Below are 16,622 nucleotides of genomic sequence, written 5' to 3'. Positions count from 1 at the left end.
GAGTCGAGAACAGTAGGCCGACACCGAATCGTCTGCTTTTTCTCATAATTTAATGATATGTCAAAGCTTCCGCGCTTCGCGCGGGAGGGGGAGAAACTGAATTTAGACAAGGATTAAGAGTCGAGCACTGTTCAACGAATCGTCTACTTTTTCTCATAATTTATGAAACGTCAAAACTTCTGCACGAGTGGGAGAACTGAAACAGAATTCAGATAAGGATTAAGAATAAAAAACAGAGCACCGAATCGTCTGCTTTTTCTCATAATTTAATGAAACGCAAAGCGCGGAAGCTTTGACGTATCATTAAATTATGAGACGGAGGGGGGCGAAACTGAATTCAGACAAGAATTAACATCGAGAACAGTACAGCAAATCGTCTATTTTTTATAATAATTAAATGAAACGTCAAAGCTTTCGCTCTTCGCGCGGGAGGGGGGGGAACTTCATTCAGACAAGGATTAACAGTCGAGATCGGTACAATAAATCGGCTTCTTTCCTAATAATTTAAGGAAACGTCTAAGCTTCCGCGCTTTGCGCGGGAGGCCTAATACCGACACCCCCTAATGAGCGCGCCTCGCGCAAGATTTAAGTGATTCGCTTGCTCACTACCGCCCCTCCCTAAAATAAGATCCTAGCTCCGCGCTTGCATTAAAATATATAGCTATGATGTTGACAAAGTTGACGAAATAATTCGTATATTTATGTCGTCGAGGAAAATGATCATTTGCGCATAAGCAAGTACTATAGACAGTACATAGGAAAAACAATTTTAGCCTTCGGCCCCGGGTTCATAGGGTTAAATTTGTATATATTGGGACATTTAATTTTGTCGGTAATTGGTGGCTACTTGGCCTCTACACCCCCCCCCCCCCCCCCCCCACTGAAAAAGGTCTAGCGACGCCCCTGAGCTCAACGTCCATATATCAAGAGCCTCGCCGTGATTTTCTAGATTAAACAACGATGTTAATCTGATTGAAATAAGCAGAACACTAGAAAGAGAGATGGCACTGAAAAGGGGGTTCATTAATAATTATTTATTTAGTAGTTATCCTGAACTGCTCCAACAACGCATGTACATGATGCTTTAATTTAGATTTAAACCAACGCGATAATCATAAGTTGGTTGGTTGGTTGGTTGTACTTGGCGGCTAAGAAGCAGGAGTATGCTTGATTATGCTTGTAAGCAACCATTTTGCATCTCATGCAGATTTAACAAAAAATATATTTTTTAATCGTTTTCAAATTTATATGAGTTATTTCTATTGGTTAAATTAAATCCAACATAATCAAAACAAGGAGGAAAGAGAAAGGGACAGAGAAAGTGAAAGAAATAAGCAAGGTAGTAGTGAAAATAAGGGAAATCAGAGAGAAGAAAATTAAAACAAATTAGGTCTCAATAAATAATAAGGAGGAGGAAAATAAAGGACTCAGATGCGGAGAAAAAATATAGGAAGCACTTTATCAGGAAAAAAACAAGATAATGTGTAAAAGGCTTGCCCTACTTACCATAACAAGGAGGTACGTCACATGTAAAAGTATCTTCTAATTCGGTAACACAGGACGGTAAAAGTTCACCCTCCGTGATTTCACAGACATTTTGAAGAACTAAAGTTCATGTGAAAAAGAAAGAATGTCTCAAATATTACTTCCATTAAATTATTCTTTTTTAATTTATTACAAATGTCAATTTGTGCCGTCAATCTTCAATTAAGATACAGAGAATATAACAAACAAATCGGCTTAGAAATGTACATGTAGTTCCAAAAGGTGTACTTTCAATTTTGCTGTGTTTTTTAATATATAATATATATCAGACTATAAAACAGCATAAAGATCAATTGTTTCAAAATATTGGAGTGATTTAAATGGTTGGGGACCTCCTATTTTACTCAAATTGACTTTTCAAGCCCACTCCACTGATAATGTTAAATTAAACGTGTACTTAATGCCTTTAACATGTATTCATGCAAACTATGTTTTGCAAATAGAACATAGTTAATTGAAAATTGTCAATTTGAAAATTAATGTAGGCTAAATCATATTGATAAATGATTTGTAAACTTAAACAAAGGCTATCATAATTCTAAACAAGTTCGTAATATTTAAATATGTACATGTCTTACCATTTTCCCTGCAAGGTAAACCACATTCAAAGTTATCGCAGTAATTAGTTGAATTTCCGTAGTACTCTCCTCTATTTAACAAGCTAATGCAATCCCACTGGGCCAGAACTGAGAAAGACAAATATTGAAATCATAAAATAGTATGCTTGTACGCTTTTACAGGTAATGGGTGAAAAGGTAAGTGTGTGTCCGCCATTTAGGATAATGTTTTCCTCAATCACCAATCATTATCTGTTACTACAAAGTTACGCCCAAGTTAGGCTTATAACTGCCAAAAAGTTGATGCGACATATTATAATCACCATTATGTTTCCCAACTTATACCGAACAGTTTAATCTTTAAAGGGCAATCCAAACTTTGTAATAAGTTCAGTTAAATGAAATCAGGAAAATAAGAGAAACGGAATGGCGAAGGTTTGAAATAAATCGGGTCACTAGTAAGGATGCTATGCGTATTTTATATATGAAATCACTAACCCTATACAGTGCGTCCCCCAAAAAACTATACACTTTTGAAATGGCTGCTGAATAAACGACATATGCTTCTGGGGGACAAGTTTTATATTGTATGGAAAGCTCATAAACTCATAATTAGAAAATGAGGAGTTATGTATACTTTAATTTAGGTAACGAGATGATGAAATATTTTTAAAGTGTATTGTGCTTCCATTTGTACTGTATACCATTCAATGATAACGGGCATCAAAGAACCAAATATAGATTCCCCTCCTCATCGAAACTAGGAATCGAATACGAACGCTTTTTTTGATTAAAAAGCAGAATAAAAATTTTTTAAAAGGGAGGCTTAGAATTGACATGACATCTCTAACATAATCTACATATACACACATAAAGATTTTTTAGTCATGCTATGAAACTGCGTCAAAATAAGAGATATAAATTAGCATTCCAACAAATGCTCGGATTCGTCACAAAAGAGATTTATGTATTTCTACCAATTATGATATTAACATGGTTTATGTTGCGAATAAAGTCATAGCTTTTCTTAACAAAACTGAAATGTGGTATCATAAAATTGTTTGCATCACCCACATCAATATTATTATCATTGTTTTTATATTCTTATTATTATTAATTAACAAGAGCAACAAAACAACAACAACAATAATAATAGTAATAATTATATCAATAATAATAACATTAATGACAAAATCGTCCCTATTTTCACGAAGTGACGGTAGTGGGGAAAATCGTAACGCAAAGTGTATGCAATTTTCATTCACTACCGTCACTTCGTGAAAACAGTGACGAAATATTTAAAATAATAACAACGGCAAAATGATATCAACAACAACAACAAAAATGATGATGATAATAATGAAAATAGTAATGATGATAATAACAATGCTTATAAAAAACAATCCCTCAAAAAACAACAATACTATCCAAAATAACAATACTCTCTTTCACCATGGGAAACCTCATCAGCATCAATTTGTTTTACTTCCCGACGGCCCTGGAATTATTTTAACCCCACGGATTGTCAAGTAAACAGCTGGGTCGAGGTTGGCAAATATGGATTATTGTCTTGCTAAAGGACGTTAGTGCCGGGCCTGGATTCGAACCTTCAACCTTGGATTAAGAGTTACAGATCCTCTTTACCACGGTACCTCCAGGTAGTTGATATTATAGCCATTATAATTTACTAGAATTTTTCCAAACCAGAAATACACTTGCCTTCTCATCAAGGCCAAAAATAGGTACAGAAAATGTTAAAGTTTGTATAAAGTTCCCCATACGACAGTGTAATAATACATGTATTATCGAACAGATTCATCGTATTATTTGCGTTAAAAAGTTTAACCCGGCTAAGAGTGAAACAGGCATTATAGGCAAAATCACCCTAGAGAAGATTAACAACGCAGTAAGATCAGCGACAGGAGTAAACCAGTGGAGGAGCTCAATGGCTGTGGTAGACTGGTTTAAAAGCATCAAAGAAAAGGACAAGCACACCTTCATAAGCTTCGACATAGTTGACTTCTACCCGTCCATATCGGAAAGCTTACTCAAGAAATCATTGGACTTTGCCAAGGAATACACACACGTCACTAGACGAGATATCGAGGTCATTATGCACTCGAGGAAATCTCTGCTGTTCGACAAAGGCAAACCATGGAGGAAGAAGGATAGCAACGGCCTCTTCGACGTCACTATGGGCAGTTTTGACGGAGCTGAGATATGTGAGTTGGTCGGCTTATACATCCTAAGTATCCTATCGAAGGACTATGGCAAAGATGGAATCGGGCTTTACAGAGACGATGGGCTAGCAGTCTTCAAGAGCATCTCCGGAAGCAGAGCCGATCGAATTAGAAAAAGCATAACGAGAACATTCCAAAAACTTGGCCTAAACATCACAATCGTTTGCAACCTAAAAATCACCAACTTCCTCGACATCACCTTCAACCTGAGTGATGGCAAGTACTACCCTTACAGGAAGCCGTATGACTGCCCAATGTACATCCACAAGCTATCCAACCACCCACCATCCATCATCAAGAATCTCCCAGCATCAATAAGCCGCCGAATAGCAGACATCTCATGCGATGAAGAGACTTTCAACGAAGCTTCCCCTGCCTACAACGATGCCCTAAAAGCCAGTGAATTTGCTGAAACCCTCACCTACACGAAGGAGCGCCCGACAAGGAGAAAGCAAAACCGGAAACGAAACATCATCTGGTTCAACCCTCCATTCAGCAAAAACGTCGCAACCAACATCGGCAGATCGTTCCTGAGGCTTGCTGATAAGCACTTCCCAAAGAAATCAAAATTCAACAAGATATTCAACAGGAACACACTCAAAGTCAGCTACAGCTGCATGCCGAATGTCGCCAGCATCATCAAGGCGCACAACAAGCAGGTTTCATCCACGGACGACCACACCAAGCCGAAAACCTGCAACTGCCGGAAAAAGAATGTGTGCCCCCTACAAGGAAACTGCCAGGCCGGCAGTATCATCTACAGTGCAAAAGTCTCCGGCCCAGAAAGCCCTAAGCAATATATTGGACTCACCGAGCCCCCGTTCAAGCTGAGGTACGGCAACCATCTACAGTCCTTCCGACATGAGAAGCACAAAAACAGCACAGAACTCTCTAAACACATCTGGCAACTCAAACACCAAAGCACCCCATTCACCATCGAGTGGTCGATCTCCAGCAAGGCCCAGGCGTACTCCAGCGAAACGAAGAAATGCAACCTGTGCCTAACTGAGAAGCTTGCCATCATCAACGCCGAGAAACAGACACTCCTGAACAAAAGACCAGAACTCATCTCCAAATGCCGCCACGAAAACAAATTCTACCTCTGCAACTTCAAAAGAGACTATACTTAATTAAATATATATATATTTATGCACTAGCACCTTGGTGGAGACTATTTTGCGATACCCCCTCCCATGTTTAAAATTCCATCGCAGTACCTGAACAATCACAATAGCCCCTTCACCCATGAGTAAATCTTATTGTTTTGTATTGCATTGTATTCCTTATTTTGAACGTATTGTAGATTGTAGAGTAATCATGCTATCAGTTGCCTGATGATCGCTCGCAAGGCGTGAAACTCGGAGTTGCAACCATGCTCCATTAGTCTGCCTTATCCAAAATATATATATATATATATATATATAACTGTATGCATGTACATGTGTTTGCATATATATATTTGTCTCATCTGAATTCTACCTGTCAAAATTCAATGGACACAATATTCACAACTTCGCCGTTTCTAACCCATGGTTAGCATTTCCTTGCGCCACGTTTGTTATTATTGATGTCAATAGTGTGAAAATCTTCAGTAGATCAAATATAAAAGAAAATACATTTCAGCACTAAAGTATAACACGATGCTTCTGCTGTCATTATTAGTGAATGCATCCAAGTAAATAGACCTAGCAGAATAACAACATATAATACATATCTAGGAGAAATTAGCCGTGGCTTACAAGCCGACGCCCTTCAAACCATTGACTGAAAGGGGATTAGACCGCTTGGTTTAGCTTGTATAGAGCGCTGTAACCTTGTGTATCTGTTTTGACGAGATTTCTATGCATCATTTGTCGGCAGAACTTCAAATTTTCATTTTGTGACATATTCGAATAGAATTAAACATGCTGTCAGTTCTCAAGGTTACTTTTCGAGGATTAAGTTTCAGAAAGCTTCCTCTTTCTCAATACGAAATATCTCTCTTGGACATTTTGATATCATTTCACTAGTGGCTTTTTTCTGTCTACTGTTTGTATCTAGAAGCTAGTTGAAATGAATGACCTACATCCATGGAGAAATAATACTTTAATTATATTTCTAGTGCTGCTGCTTCAACTTACATGTATGATCCCTCCTTTTTGGTAATATAATCGACCCTACTGATACTACACATGTTGAACCCTTAACTACTAATGAATGTGAATATATTGATGATTTAGACCCTGATGATAATTTTTATACATTTGATAGTCCTTCCATATATTGGCTTTGTGATGAATTTAATAATGAGAAAAATATAAATGAAAGAAAAAAAAAACTGTTTTAGTATGCTTCACTTTAACTTAAGAAGTCTATACCGAAATGTTGATGCTATTAAGTCTTTTAACTCCCAGCTTGATTTCAAATTTTTCTATTTATGGTTTCAGTGAGTCATTGATGCATGATAACATGCCATTGTTATTTAATTTAGAGGGATATTGTTTTTATCATAATGATAGACAGGACAGAAGAGGTGGCGGTGTTGCCTTACTCATTCATACCTCATTTGATGTTAAGATAAGAACAGTTATATGTTTACCAAATGATCTTTGTGAATCTTTATTTATAGAAATTGACCCTCATATATCTATTCAGAATTTCAATGATAGTATTGATGAATGTCTTGAAAAAATACCGTGCGAAAAGGAGAATATTTACATTATGGGCGATTTGAACATAAATTTTCTTAACGTTAGTTCCAATAATTATATCAATAAGTTTGTGAACATTCTATACGATAACTCATTCCGTCCCTTAATAGACAAGCCCACGTGAATTACCACAACATCTGCAACTCCTATCGACAATATCCTAACCAATGTACACGCTTCTCCTATTCAGTCTGGGATTTTCTACAGTGATATTACAGATCATCTACCCATATTTCAAATAACTAACTTATACTGTGTACAATCAGCCCCACAAATACCCTCTCCTATAATACATATGACCGATTTATCATCTATTAATTCTATGAAGAAAGATCTATCCATCATTTTGTGGGATGAAGTTTTAGCGTGTGAGGATATTGATAATTCTTATAGTAAATTCATCCACTGTTTTAAGAATGCATATGAAAATAATTGTATATCAAAAAGAAGAATTAACAAGAAATATCAAGTACGTACGCCATGAATAACAAATTCCTTTTTGAAATGTATACATAAAAAAAATAGGATGTATAAAATATTTTGTAAAAACAGAAATCAATCAACAGAGAGAATGTTTAAAATTTACAGCAATAAATTAAATTCTATTTTGAAAAGGGCTAAAAAACAATATTTGCACTGGGGGCACTTGTGCACTTGTTGCAGAAACACTGCAACACAAGCAATCTGTCAAAATTATGGAAGATTATTAATCATGCTCTTGGCAAAAAAAAAGAAGAAGATATTACTAGTTACTTTATGAAAGATGATATTAAAATAACTGACAACCAAATCATCGTTGAGGAATTTAATTCATTTTTTCCAATATTGCTACTAAGATTAAATCTAATATTGTTAAAACTTCTACTGATCATTTTTCTTCTTCTCTATCAAACCATTGTCATAACTCCATATTTGTGAGCCCTAGAAATGAAACTGAAATTATTAAAGTTGTTAAAGTAGATATTCATTGAATTTAATAACTAATTTTATGTTCATTATTGCAAAGTTGAAACTTTGATTCGACAAGGTTATCAAAATTCAATGCTTGGAAACATTCGAAGTAATGATTATTATAGATTACAAAACGCTTAAATACAGCCCCGGCATAGCACCTAAAGAGTTCTCCGAACGCTGCTGAGATGTGTGAGATCACAGTATGGTCATGACTTGCACAAGCAGACGATGTCCCATGACATCTCACACATTGTCAGTGCCTGTGTTTTCATCTTCTCTTGAGTTCTTTCTCTTACTTCACTACCGTCAGGCTAAATGTATGATCTATTTCCTCACTCTAAACCCCGCGCATGGTTTTATTTTAATGACAAATGCAGCGATCCAAAAATAAAGGAATCTGTCGCTTGTTAACAAAATAAGACGCCATTGTATATTCAGCTGCACACACCGGGGTATGTTCGGCGTTTCAAGAGGGAACAAATGCCGTCCTTAATATCATTCCGTGGGTTTTTCAATTTGAAAGTCTGGTTTCTTTGATTGTTAATTAACCCCTATCCTGTGTATTTACAAGCAAAAGATTTTAGTTATCAGAATCGGGTCATATCCCCTTTTGAATGGTTTGACATGCCATTCAATTTATATACACTAAACTCATTATAATTTGAGAAATAATAGCTTTGCAATTATGTTCATTTTCTATGGGATGTCATCTGCTTGGGCAGTGTTGGTCCATACAGTGACGTCATTAAAACATCGTTATTTTTCCGGCGAATCTCCCGTATATCCCAGCTGCTATGTAGGTGGTTGTATTTTTTCATATTTTTATAAATCACCCGATATGTAGTTGACCTAAAACTTGTACGATGACCATCTGTTAGCTTACCAGGTTCTAGTGATACATTAGTTTACATATTTGTGATCTTCTTTGAATTTCACCTTTAAACAGTTAAAATCAAGTAAAGTGCGGGATTGGATGATATTAGCCAGTCAGTGATCAAACAAGTTAAACATAATAAATCTTTCACTTTCTTCTGGTAAGTTCACCTTTTCCCCATCACATGAGGTGCCAAAGACCGCAGTGGCATTCATATGTCCGTCAAGGAGCACCTCTTTATTCATGTGAAGGTGGCATGTAAAATCAGACCCTTTTACCGAATGGTCGTACGCAGGGTTTGTGTGGCACAAAGATTCAGTTAGTTTAATTTTGGCCATTACAAGTAGTGGGTTAGTGATGTAGACAGATGCTCATATACCTGTTACAACTTTTTGTTTTAATTACCAAAGAAAAAAGACGTCAATCAGTCACTCAATAGTGTCTGGCAGTGAAGTATAGAAGGTAAACGGGTTTCCTTGCATAATTTGAATACTAGGACACTGCTAATGCTTAAATTTCACAGATAGGACATACATGATATTCATAATTCCTGCAAAGTTCTACAGAATTTGATGTTGGCTTCAAAGGGACATAGTATATTTAAGTTGACATTAATCTTTAGATACTAATCTACTTACTTCGAGGAAACATCTTTACTCTGAATTGCGGATTGTCCAAAAAAGGGGAATAAAAAGGTCAATACACCTGAATAATATTTACAAAATATAGAAGGCAAGAATATGTAGAGATTCACACTGTTTGTCATTTATTCTGTCGATGATTATTAGATTGATAGAAACTCGATCTCAATCACTTGATCAACTCAGCTTGCCTTACAAAAACCATCGCCTGCTTAAACTGTGTGGAATATGATATAACGAAGCTATCATAATGTCACCTAACTAATGGTGTTTGCTTAGAGAAAGCGAATAAATGATTTTGAAGGCTCCTGATTGGAATGGAGTGATGACCTCCGTTCACTCTTCCATTAAATATCAAGCCGTCGATCGATGGAATACGGGGTAATTGATGTTTGATTTCATTCCTAATTGAATGGACCTGGATCTTGTACAACCAATCATACTTCATTCATCGGTTGATTAATACATTCTGTACTTCATTGTCTGGTACTAACTGTGTTACTCTGATTAGTAAGAACAATGTCTAACTGTCATCATAGCTGAATTGAAGCACGTAGCAGCTGAGGAGCGATAATAAGTATAATAGTGTAATTTGGAAAATTAAAAGGTTATAAAAGTAGAGCAACGGTACCACATAACAACCATCCCAAGTATGTCACGTTTCCATCAGCAAATTTTAGACAATTAGCCTGAAAAGGAAGCACGTTCATCTTGATCCTAATCTGCATATCATAAATGAGGCTTATTTTTGTTCTATTAGAATAAATCTACAAATAGCAGAGTTGAAGCAGCCTCTAGCCGGCGGAAGAGGAAGGCTTTTCTTGTAAGTCATTTCATATTTATGTTTAAACATAAGTGCAGTTGTTTCAATATTGATTTAATAATGGATCGATGGGACAGTGGAAAAGGTATTATGTATGTAGATCAGTGCGTATACAAAAGTACCTTGTACGTGGTTGTAACTACAACCCCCAATAAGGAATACTTAAAAAATATCATGATCTAGTTTTTTTGAAAAGGAGGGGTATAAGGGTCAAATTCAAAGGGAGGGTTGTATTAACATACGCCCCCAATAAGGAATACTTAAAAACTAACATGATCTAGTTTTTTTTTAGAAGGGGGGGGGGGGTATAAGGGTCAAATCCAAAGGAAGGGTTGTATTAAAATACGCCCCCAATAAGGAATATTTAAAAAAATTACATGACCTAGTTTTTTAGAAGGGGGGGGGGAGGAAATATATTGGTAAAATTTAGCGAAAGGTTAGCTGAAAATTTTGCAACGAGCAAAAATACAGGGAAAATCATAATTTTTCTTATTTGTAGACAGGTTATACACAAATTGTGCCATATAGCAAACATAATTTGCCGATAGAGAATTTCCGGTGCGGAGGGAAGACGTCAAAGCCTTATGAGCTACACATATATTCATCTTCTTAAAGTTAGGCCTATTCTTTTTTTTTAGTTCCTTTGGGGAAAATGACATTATATCGATTAAAATTGTTTTAATAATCAAACACAACAAACATAAAGTTAAAACCTCATCCTAAATAGAAAAAATATGGAGGTAATTAAAGCACATTTTGACCTCATTTCATTCACAACAGTACAAAAAGAACTAAAAAGCAATTGCTTTTTTAATGGGGCAAAACATAGTCTTGATAAATGATCGGGCTCCTCTCTCCTGATTGCATTCTTTGTAATATCTTCATTAAAAGTAACCCACAATCATAATCAAGGTTCATGCTCCGTTACCCTGAGATCTGCTGAAATGAATAAAATTTGTGATTGACAATTTCCAAACAATACGTGAAATATTATTATTATCATAATAATGGAGACATTCAGCTATAACAATGATCCCCACTTACCATGTGACCTCTTAATAAAATACGGAAGTTACGGATTCGAAAAGACAGCTGATGCATTAGGTCTTAGGTGCATTAGGTAAAACACAAAAGCACTCTTACCCGTTTTCATGTTATCGTTACTGTGTTGATACAATTCATATGGGAGCCGGGTAGGGGCATCCTGGAGTTTTTCCACCGCTTCTTATATATAAGGAAGGTTTAAGGATGGCAATGAGAGGCAATTTGAAGCCTTTAAACATTTGAAGAATCTAACAATTTAAATCATTAATTTTCATACATTTATCAAGGGTAGCCTGTTCAGTTTCATACTATCAGAAAAAATATGTACATGTACAATAAAAATGAAATATAATATACATTTAAAAATTATGGGTTGCACGTCAGACATGGAATTATAAGAGTGGGGGGGGGGGGGATAGTGAGAGCAATACAATTTTTTTTTTTACTTAACACACATCCCCCTTGGGCCAAAAAAAAATTGAGGGGGGGGGGGGTAACCCCGAAAACATCCCCCTGCGTACTCGCCTGGCTAGGCAGTACACCATGTTTGACGTGTATTGCATATAACGCGCGCTACATTAGTTCTCCTTGTAATACCTCACAATCCGGAAGTTTTTAAGGGAATTTCGACAAAATGCCTTGGGAAGCAGACGATATCGTCAATATGGCGAAGTAGGGTCTTTTTATTGTACTAGTACTTGCAAGACGATATTATTTGGCCTACAGCAATACTTCTTATATCAAATGAAACGTTGTTTTTACTCTCTATGTCATGATATTGCTTCATAGCCGAGAGGTTAATTCCCCTTTAATTATTGTTCTACGAATGATCAAGTAGGTTTTCAATTTTCGAATACTGAATCCATGCATTCTATAGCTCCTACATCTAGATTATTGTACATACATATTGTAATATATGTACTGAATTTGCTGATAAAATTGTGTGTGTGTGTGTGTTTTGGGGGGAGAGGGCGGCTGCAGCCTAAACCGCCCCCGGTTCCGAGGCCCAAGTATATTAGACTCTAGTTTTGCTTTTCTCATTAAATTTGCAGAAGACAATTTTGTGTTCATAATGAACAAATGAATGGCACATTCTTTTTTCAATGTAGATTTCTTTCAAAACGAACGCTGCAAGAATGCTATACGCATGTATGTATTGCGATCTACTTGGGCAGACCCTATTACCATACATAGTAGCTGTCAAAAGGTGATTATATATACATGATAGATGTGTACTCGTCCCGAAACTATAATGAATGTAACTTTCTTTCCCTCCCTGCTCCTCTCTCTTCATTATCTTCCTATGCTCTTTTTGTATTATTTTCTAACCTAGTTTGTATGCATCGCTTCATATTGTATGTATTCTTATTTTCGTTCTCGAAAGGACGTCACTTTAAGCTTATGCTATAAAAGACACCCCCTTTTCTGTATATTCCATGCCATTACTATACATCTAAAGTTATACGATTATAAATGTAAATATGTTGATGTATATGGAATAAATAAACATCAAATCAAAATCGAATCAATAGATCAGTTATTTATCATGATTGTTTATTGCATAACATTATTTTTTGTTGAGGCTTTCAATATATTTCCTCTTTCGTTGTGAACCCGTCTTCAAACACAGCCATCCTTCAATGATTTCACTCATTGTGTTTTATTAAATAAGGGCGTGTTTGTGAAGTATATAACAGGGTCCAATTATTATGGAACGATGTTGTAATGATCATCATCAAAGGCGATCATTTCTCATCTTCCCTCTCGCATGGGGTTTCATAGATTCAATCTAAATTGTCAATTAGTTTCTATGGATCTACGAGAGAGCAATTTGCGGCATGAAAAATAGTAATGATCTTACAATACTCCTCCCTCTATTTCATCCTTGCTCATACAACGACAAAGACGTCACTGATAACGCAGGTTTTACCCTTAACCTAGTTAATGCATAGTAAGCCCTTTTTTTCCCTGAAAAATCCTTTATATAGCTTTCTTGTGATGTAATCTAAATTGTCAGAAAGGTTTACTCTGTGTTTGTGTATCTTATTTATTTATTTCTAACATCTATGCGGGATAGGATATTTTTTACCAATAGTCATGATAGTGATGTCTTCCATGAGGCCCCTTTTGGTGACAACAAAATGCAATAACAATCATGAATATAAAACATAACAGTAACAGAACAAAACACATAAGAAAGAAAGCATATACATCAATACAAATTATTGTATACCTCGTAATAAATGTGGAACATTGGTGAATACTGGTGAATATTTGTAATATTGTATTTCATGTAGAGATTTTAATCTGTTTTCAAATAAGGTGAAATATAATCATTAATATATATATACATATTTTTTTATTGAAAGTAGCCTCATGTTGTTTCAGAAGCTCATAAACAAAGTAGAAACACGATTTTTGACACAACAAAGATCCACACTTGAGATAAAATTGTGTATACATATTAACATAGCGAGTATTACAAATTTGGATTTTCTTGTTAAAAAAAAACGCTGATTGGAATTAATTTAAATAGCAAGTTATCAAAGATGGAAAATAACAATGGACCCAATGTAGATCCCTGAGGTTCATCGTCCATCAATACGGCAAAGGGATCAGATTTGGCTCTTTTAAAATGAACAGCTTAATCACGAGCGGCAGTTGCTTGGATCGGACATTTCACCAGCTTTGAATTGTGGAGTTACTCGAGCTGTTTTCTAAGCCTTGGGTATAACTCCTGAAGTCATAGATTTATTTGTGATATCGGTTAAGGACTCTGTTATTACATGTTTCGTCGTGTGAATGACTCGAAAAGAAATGTGATCACCGCCAGTTACTTTATCTTTAAACATTTTACCAATTTTCGGGCTAAATCCCCTGACACACAGTCAAAATCAAACTTTGTGAAAGATTGAAGTTGAAGTTGAAATAGAAAAAGAAATAGTTGATACTTATGTTGACCAAAGACACCAATACCGTTATTCCGAAGAAGGATAATCGTAGCAACCTTTTATCGATACTTTCGAAGAACAAACAAAGTGATACGAAAATGCATTTCAGTTGTACAAAATTAAAAGTAATGATATCGTCATATAAACGTCAAAGCAAGAAGAAGAAAAAAACTCCTCCGGAACTCAAAAAGGCGTAATAGTTATAATAATATCGGTGAATAAAAGCTCATAATTTTAAATGTTTTTATGATATTATTTTTGATATTAAGACGCATCAAGGTAGTACAGATAATTATGTTTCTTAATGAAAAGCTTGTAGCACTTCATTTCATACAGTATCATTACTTGTGGGATACATCCATCTTTCAATACATATTTATACATGTAGTTACGGTGTGGAATCTATCAGAAAAGGTTGATCATCTAGTATATAAGTATTCGTGTGTATTGCAAGGTTCTAGAATCATCAAAATGATAAGAAATTTTGCCAAATCTTGGCAAAGTTACAAGCACTGTACACATAATGATGTATGTGGGACTACACGAACACGTGGCGAAAAAAAATCCGTCCCTGGATTGTTACGATGTTTCATGTCATATTTAGAATATGAGGGCATTTGAAGAGCCATGCTTTTCAGGGAACATGTTTAATCTGATGTTCTTCCACCCTTGCATAATAACAATGATAACGCTCACAAATTATTTTTTACCTCTTCACAGAACTCAACCTTCTCTTTAAGAACTTAATTATTCATACCTCTTGTAAATATGAGGATTTTTGTGTTTTTCGTAACTCAAAGAATGAAAGTTGGACTGGTTGGACTAGGGCTTTCGTTGAATAATTTTAGATGTAAGCTTTATTATGTCACATTTTCAAGAAACATAAATCGGGGGAAATACTTTTTTACATACTTAAAAAATTACAAAACTTGGTAAGAGTGTGAATAATTTAGTTGTTACCTGTACATGTGTATTTAGGCTTAAGGTTAAGAATACATGAGACATTATGATAGCTATAGATAATGACCGTATTCTAACAAGCTGAGTAGACGTAGAAATGAATCACAAAGGTACCGAGGTTAGACTGTAGAACAAATCTCTTCACCCATCCCTCTCTTTCTCCATTCCTTTTCCTACTTTTCTTCTTCGTCTATTTCTTGTTATTGTTTTCCCTTCTCACTTCTTTTCCTTTCTTCTTCTCTTCTCTCCGTTTAATCTTAATTTACTGTTTTCCTCACTGTTCTCTATCGCTATTTCGCTTTCTTTGGTCTCTTCTCTCTCCATGTCTTTCCTAGGTAATTTCAATAGAGTTTAATAATAAAATGAAACACTTACTTGAAGTGATGCACCAAAATAAAACCGTCCCACGGAAGATGAATTTCATGCTGACGTCGTGTTGCCTTGCCGCTCAGAGAAGCACAGCGAATGAATCTGTAAGAGGTCCAGTTTCCAAATGTTCATCACAGCTTGAAGCGATTGCCTATTTCTAATGGCTCATCACCAAGACCACGTTTTGGAGGCGTCAATAATAGACAACATAGAGTGATTTCACACCTTCACTTTTAAAAGCATTTCAATTTTGCGGCAGTTAAAGTCAGAAGCTTTACAAGGGAAAACACTAAGGAGAAATCTGCTGAAGAAGTGGATGTGAAGTATCTGAGAACTGTTATTTTGTTACGTCACAAGGAGTCGTCACAACGCAGGAGTTCGTGCGAATATAAGACTAGGCGTCTGGCGGCTCAGAATGTCTTTAAAATCCGTCGACAGAAATGAGTTGAAGATACGTACGCAAAGCCCAAACCAAGGAAATATTTGTGATGGGTGAGCTAGATGACACGGTTGACTTCTTTTGACGTCTGATCTTTTCATTGGATGTGATGATACACACGCAGTTATTGACTACTCAACCTGGAGAGTAAAGAACGAGTATTAGAAGGAAGTTTATAAATATCACTGACGTCATCATCAATGCAGGACAAACACAGTGTGTAACTGTATTGGTGATAATTTCCGATTGCTTTTTGCTAATATATATATATATATATATATATATATATATATATATATATATTTAAATCTCGCGTAAGAATGATTTGCAAATATGTATGGTTAATTAGAGTTAACCCTAAAAAATTGCGCACGACATGGGCTCAGCCAAAAAGGAGGGGGGGAGGGACACTTTTCATAACGGTAAAAATGTTATTCAGTCATCAACATACACTAGATAAAATGTAAAATTTTTAATTCGGTCATCTCATTGCCAGGAATCATCCTGATTTACCACTTCTGCGAGAAAGCGAACG

General features: G+C 35.7%; 1 protein-coding gene across 4 annotated transcripts in view; it reads right to left on the bottom strand.

Annotated features, from left to right (window-relative positions):
- Positions 1-16,622, bottom strand: part of LOC756881 — a 95,363-nt gene that overhangs the window by 65,502 nt on the left and 13,239 nt on the right. For all 4 annotated transcript variants that reach the window (XM_030989146.1, XM_030989144.1, XM_030989147.1 and 1 more), the window contains exons 2-4: positions 15,655-16,227; positions 2,124-2,231; positions 1,507-1,605 (exon numbers count right to left, since the gene is read on the bottom strand). In XM_030989146.1, coding sequence (XP_030845006.1) covers positions 1,507-1,605; positions 2,124-2,231; positions 15,655-15,703 — 256 coding nt within the window. In that variant the 5' untranslated portion in view covers positions 15,704-16,227. The remainder of the gene's footprint in view (positions 1-1,506; positions 1,606-2,123; positions 2,232-15,654; positions 16,228-16,622) is intronic.

The sequence above is a fragment of the Strongylocentrotus purpuratus genome, unplaced genomic scaffold (assembly GCF_000002235.5).
Source record: "Strongylocentrotus purpuratus isolate Spur 01 unplaced genomic scaffold, Spur_5.0 spur5_scaffold_18, whole genome shotgun sequence".
Classification (NCBI taxonomy): domain Eukaryota; kingdom Metazoa; phylum Echinodermata; class Echinoidea; order Camarodonta; family Strongylocentrotidae; genus Strongylocentrotus; species Strongylocentrotus purpuratus.
The sequence above is the reverse complement of the archived record's forward strand: the minus strand, read 5'-3'. Positions and strand labels throughout refer to the sequence as shown.